This window comes from Myotis lucifugus, unplaced genomic scaffold (genome assembly GCF_000147115.1).
Source record: "Myotis lucifugus unplaced genomic scaffold, Myoluc2.0 scaffold_9252, whole genome shotgun sequence".
NCBI classification, from domain to species: Eukaryota; Metazoa; Chordata; class Mammalia; order Chiroptera; family Vespertilionidae; genus Myotis; species Myotis lucifugus.
In genome coordinates, this window is record NW_005880300.1 from 239 (window position 1) to 6,435 (window position 6,197).

At 61.4% G+C, this 6,197-nt stretch overlaps 1 protein-coding gene across 1 annotated transcript; it reads left to right on the forward strand.

Annotated features, from left to right (window-relative positions):
- Positions 1–387: 387 nt before the first annotated feature.
- Positions 388–6,178, forward strand: LOC102430009 (glutamate receptor ionotropic, NMDA 2C-like; the record flags this gene model as incomplete). Its single annotated transcript, XM_023749445.1, is given in 9 exon segments — positions 388–792; positions 3,066–3,377; positions 3,379–3,665; positions 3,973–4,087; positions 5,233–5,444; positions 5,562–5,727; positions 6,042–6,063; positions 6,066–6,155; positions 6,158–6,178. Coding segments are annotated over 9 exon segments (1,630 nt in total), but the record flags the coding sequence as incomplete, so codon positions are not given.
- Positions 6,179–6,197: the final 19 nt, after the last annotated feature.

The following is a 6,197-nucleotide window of genomic DNA, read 5'->3' on the forward strand; positions in this document are numbered from 1 at the left end:
TGCACTTGGACACCAAACCTTCCTCGGGCAGAACCCAGCTGGACAGGTTCCCAAAGGTCTGGCTTTCTAGCCAAGCGTGCTGTTCAACAGGTGAATGGGAGTAATGAGCACGCACCCTGGCTCGCGTTCTTCCCAGCCCCTGCCCTTCGGCGCTGCCCTGGGGAGGCTCAGCTAACCTCTGCCTCTTTCTCTTTGTCTGTCTGTGTCTGTCTGTCCGCCTCTCTCTGCCTCTCTGTGGAGGGGTTTCCCCCTCTTCTCTTCTATCCTCTGGATGTGTGTCCCCTTGGTTCTGCTGTCACCTCCTGTCTGTCTGCTCATCTTGTTGTTCTGTGCCTCCTCTCCCTCCCTGTGCCTCTCCTCATCTCTCTGCAGGACACACCCGTGGATATGGGTGGGGCCCTGGGGCCAGCCCTGCTGCTCACCTCCCTCCTCGGTGCCTGGGCAGGGCTGGGCCTGGGGCCGGGCGAGCAGGCTGTGACGGTGGCCGTAGTGTTTGGCAGCTCGGGGCCGCCCCAGGCCCAGGCCCAGGCCCGGACCCGCCTCACCCCCCAGAGCTTCCTGGACCTGCCCTTGGAGATCCAGCCGCTCACCGTGGGGGTCAACAACACCAACCCCAGCAGCCTCCTCACCCAGATCTGCGCGCTCCTGGGGGCGGCTCGCGTCCATGGCATCGTCTTTGAGGACAACGTGGGTACCGAGGCCGTGGCCCAGATCCTCGACTTCATCTCCTCCCAGACTCACGTGCCCATCCTCAGCATCAGTGGGGGCTCCGCTGTGGTCCTCACCCCCAAGGTGCCCATTCAAACTCATGTCCCCTCGTCCCTTGGGCCTGGAGCCAGGCTGGGGCTGGGGGAGCAGGGCTGAGTCTGAGCCAGGGGGAGACTCAGGCCTTGGGAAGTTGGAATAGGGTGGGACGGACAGGGAGGTGGAGACCGAGGGAGGAGAGGGAGGGAGGAGAAGGCTGTGGGAATGATGTTCTAGAACAGCGGTTCTCAACCTGGGCTGCACATTAGAATCACCTGGAATCTTTTTAAAATCCTGATTTCTGGGCCTCATCCTCCAGAAATTCTGTTTCTTTGTTATGGGGTGGGGCCACAACATTAGTAACAAAGAAACAGAATTTCCGGAGGATGAGGCCCAGAAATCAGGATTTTAAAAAGATTCCCAGGTGATTCTAATGTGCAGCCAAGGTTGAGAACCACTGTTCTAGAAGATCACCATTCTGGGCTGCTCTCACGTGTTGTTCTCCAGATGAGAGGTGGGCAGGTGGCAAGCCCACCTCTGGCTGTGCTGGCAGCCCCGGCTGTGCTACCTTCTCTCTGCTTCTCTGGCCTTCCCTGGTCGGGCTCTAGACTCGGGGGTGGGGGGCCAGGCTGGGCATGGGACCCAGGAGATGTGCCTGCAGGAGAGAGCATCCAGAGGCTGTCACTGTCTGAAGCATGGGGGAGGCATGCCCTCAAAGAGCTTCCATCCTGTGGGGAGAAAGTTCTAGACAACAGTCCACTGTGACTGCGATCACAGGAGAGTGAGTGTTCTGGAGGAAAAACACAGGACACCACAGGGGAGTCAGCGGGCCCGTCTGGGTAGGGGGTTGCTCAGAGAAGGGCTCTTAAGAAAGGATACGGAAGCCGAGGACTGGAGGCAGAGGGGAGGGGGCATGCGGTGTGGGTGTGGCGGGTGGGAGGGAGTGTCCCAGGCAGAGGCAGGCGGCGGGAGCACCAGGAGGTGAAGAACAGAGAGAAGCCTGGAAAGGGGGGTGGAGTCCGGCCACGTGGGAGGGCATTTGGGTTTTGCCCTAAGTGGGGAGCCAAGGAATGTGTTCAGGGGAGCTGATCTGAGTTGCCTTTCTTTATGGTTATTTTTATTACGGAGAGTCTTGAGCACACATACAGGTAGAAGAGCATAGCGACCGGATGTGCCCCCATCCACCCCTGCCCGACCCTGCCCATCCTTACCCCCACCCAGGCCGCCCCTGCTCTTATTAAAACAAAGCCCAGACACCCCATTATTCCATCCATAAATCTTTACGTGTGTATCTCCGCTAGATAAGGGCTTTAAAAGAAACCACCATCTATTATCACATCTAAAAATAATAAAAATTCCTTAACATCATCAAATAGCCAGCCATTGTTCAAATTCCCCCCATTGTCTCAGAAACGCCATAGAAGCTTATTTTTGTTTGTTTGCTTGAATCAGGAGCCAAGTTAGGTTCCCAGGTGGAGTTGGTTGATATGACTTCAGAGTCTGTCTCTAGGCTCCGCCTCCATCTCTCTCTTTTTCCCTTGACATTGGTTTGTTGAAAGAACTGGGTTACCTGCTCTGTAGAGTTTTCCCAAATTTTATTTTCTTTCTTTCTTTTTTTTTTTTTTTTTAAAGATTGGGACAGTTGGAATTCGGTGAAATCTTGGAGGGGCCGCGGTGGCCGCAGGGAACCCTCAGTTAGGGGAGTGGCTGGCAGCCTTAGAGCCGTGGTTTGCAGGGGCCCGGGCTGGAGCTGGCGGTGCCCTGGGCACCGGTGGTGGCGGAGGTGGAGGAGGAGGAACGTTCTCCTCCCCAGGGCTCCGTGGAGGCTGGCCCTTCCCCGTGACCTTTGGGCCCGATGTCAGCTCTCAGCCCGGTGGTTCTCCACCCTCAGTTCTTTCGAAAGACCCTACAGCCAGCGCCCCAACTCCGAGACTGCGATTCGGTTGGTCTGGAACAGCGCTTCCCAAACCAGGGGGCTCGAGAATCACCCGAAGAGCTTGTTGAAATACAGATTCCCGGGCGCCACCCCCCAGAGATTCTGATCCAGCAGGTGGGCGAGGCGCCCCAGAATTTGCATTTCCACAAGCTCCCAGGTGACGCTGACACTGCTCCAGGGCGGGCCGGGCAGGAGCGTGTAGATCACCTGGATCTAATGGGCGGCCGCGGTTAGGAACCACGTCTGGGGCGGGAGGGCGGTCTTGCGGTGCAGGGCCTCCCCGGACTCAGCGCCAAGGCATCTAAGGGCTGACCTAGGGCGCTGTCGATGGGGGGCGGGGCGGGGCTCGGCTCGCCCCGCCCCTCAGGCCCCGCCCCTCCCCCAGGAGCCGGGCTCCGCCTTCCTGCAGCTGGGCGTGTCCCTGGAGCAGCAGCTGCAGGTGCTGTTCAAGGTGCTGGAGGAGTACGACTGGAGCGCGTTCGCCGTCATCACCAGCCTGCACCCGGGCCACGCGCTCTTCCTCGAGGGCGTGCGCGCCGTCGCCGACGCCAGCTACCTGAGCTGGCGGCTGCTGGACGTGCTCACCCTGGAGCTGGGCCCCGGCGGGACGCGCGCGCACACCCAGCGCCTGCTGCGCCAGATCGACGCCCCGGTGCTGGTGGCCTACTGCTCGCGCGAGGAGGCCGAGGTGCTGTTCGAAGGAGGCGGCGCACGCCGGCCTGGTGGGGCCCGGGCACGTGTGGCTGGTGCCCAGCCTGGCTCTGGGCAGCACCGACGCGCCCCCCGCCGTCTTCCCCGTGGGCCTCATCAGCGTGGTCACCGAGAGCTGGCGCCTCAGCCTGCGCCAGAAGGTCCGCGACGGCGTGGCCATCCTGGCCCTCGGCGCCCACGGCTACCGGCGCCAGCACGGCGCCCTGCCCGCCCCGGCTGGGGACTGCCGCGGCCACCCCGGGCCGGTGAGCCCTGCCCGGGAGGCCTTCCACAGGTGGGCACCTGCCCGGGGCAGGGGGCGCGCGCTTCAGGGGACCTGGGTGGCGGTGAGCTTGGTCTCGCTGGCTCCACCTCTCCCTGGCTGTGTGCCTGGGACCAAGTTACCTCACTTCTCTGGGCCTTAGCTTCTTAAAAACAACAACAAACAGATAGGGGGTGTGAGGGTGGGTGAGAATGGTGGCTGTCAATACAGGGAAACAGAAGCCACAGTAAATGCTCCCTGTTGTCAGGTGGTGAGGCAGGTGGGGGGCGGTGGCTGCAGGCAGGGCTAAGGGAATGCCCGGCTTCTCCCCCGCCTACAGGCACCTCCTGAACGTCACCTGGGAGGGCCGGGACTTCTCCTTCAGCCCCGGCGGGTACCTGGTCCAGCCCACCATGGTGGTGATCGCCCTCAACCGGCACCGCCTCTGGGAGATGGTGAGAAGGGGGTGAGCCCGGGGCCCTCCGTTTCCTCTCACCGTGTCCCCGCCCCCTCTTGTGCCCACAGCTGAGCAGAGAGTCCCTTCTGTCCCTCATCCAGCCCCTCATCCCCAGGTCTCAGCTGAAACATCTCCACGGGAAGCCTTCCGGGTCCCCAGGTTGGGTGAGGCCCCTCAGCTCTGGGCTCCCACACACCCGGCCCCCCTCCACTGAAGAACTTACCTTATCACATAGACCTGCCCCTGTGGGAGGAGTAACCCACAGCTGTGCTGGCCAGGCTGACATGTAAACAAATAGAATTTGGGGAGATGGGGGCTTGAGTAGAGATGCGTGCAAAGCATTATGGGAGTAGAGAAGAGAGGCAGGAATTAGTTCTGCTTTTATTTATTTATTTTATTTATTTATTTTATTTTTTAAATATATTTTATTGAATTTTTACAGGGAGGAAGGGAGAGAGATAGAGAGTTAGAAACATCGATGAGAGAGAAACATCGATCAGCTGCCTCCTGCACATCTCCTACTGGGGATGTGCCCGCAACCCAGGTACATGCCCTCGACCGGAATCGAACATGGGACCTTTCAGTCCGCAGGCCGACGCTCTATCCACTGAGCCAAACCGGTTTCGGCTAGTTCTGCTTTTAAAGGAGGAAACTGGGGGAGGCGTCACAGCAGTTGGGACATTGGGGCTGGGCTGTGGAGGGGTGAGTAGGAGCCCACCAGGAAGGGATACTAACCTGGTATAGACACAGGAGCAGCAGGGTGTGTGGCATTTTTAAATGATGAGGAAGAAGAGTGGGGTGCTGGGTTAAGGGCTTTATACTAAGTTCAGGAAAATGAGTGAGAGGCTCAGGTGTGGGCTCTAGGCAGGTGCTGGGCACCGGCAGCTGTGTGGAGGCTGGACGGGAAAGTTTGGGGACCGGAGCGGGAGGAGGCTGCAGGGAGCCCTCCCTGTGGCCCATGCTCAGCCCCTTGCCCTGACCCTCCTGTTCAGCAATGTCCCGCCCCAGGCCCTGCTCTGTCCTGCTCCAAGCATCTCTCGTGTGGGACGGGGATTCAGGCCCTGGCGGCCCCCCCAGAGGCCTCACAGAGGGTGGGAGTCCTAGGGCTGGAGGTCCCGGGCTCAGGCCCGTCACCCTCTGCAGGTGGGGCGCTGGGACCACGGCGTCCTCCACATGAAGTACCCAGTGTGGCCTCGCTACAGTGCGTCCCTGCAGCCCGTGGTGGACAGCCGGCACCTGACGGTGGCCACGCTGGAAGAGCGGCCCTTTGTCATCGTGGAGAGCCCGGACCCTGCCACCGGCGGCTGTGTGCCCAACACCGTGCCCTGCCGAAGGCAGAGCAACCACACCTTCAGGTCGGTGAGGACTAGCGGGAGGCGGGGAGCCTGCGCTGCGGTGGGATGGCAGGCGCTCCGCGTGGAGAGCCGGGCAGGGAGGAGCTGCTGGCTGACTCCTGGCGCTCTCGGTGGCAGCAGCGGGGACACAGCCCCCTACACCAAGCTCTGCTGCAAGGGCTTCTGCATCGACATCCTCAAGAAGCTGGCCAAGGTGGTCAAGTTCTCCTACGACCTGTACCTGGTGACCAATGGCAAGCACGGCAAGAGGGTGCGCGGCGTGTGGAACGGCATGATCGGCGAGGTAGGCCTGCCCCGGGGTCCACCTGAGCCGCCCGCCAGCCCTGCTGCCCAGCCCCCCCCCCCACCCCGCTCAGCACCCCAGCTGTCCTAGGGGGTTTCCTCCTGTGCTGGGGATCCTCAAGAAGAGCCCCGCCCAACCCTTCGGACTTCCAGCTGTCAGGGGGAACCGGGCTTCACCCACGAAACCCCTGGGGTGGTGAGCCTGCAAACGGACTCTGAGGGCCCAGGGGGGGGAATGACGGGGCTGGTGGTGCTGGAGGGGGGAGGAGGCGGGGAGAGAGCGCCAGTGTGGGAGCCCCCCCCCCATGGCGCCAGGTGTACTACAAGCGGGCGGACATGCCATCGGCTCCCTCACCATCAACGAGGAGCGCTCCGAGATCGTGGACTTCTTCGGTGCCTTCGTGGAGACGGGCATCAGCGTGATGGTGGCGGAAGCAATGGCACCGTGTCCCGTCGGCCTTCCTGGGTGCG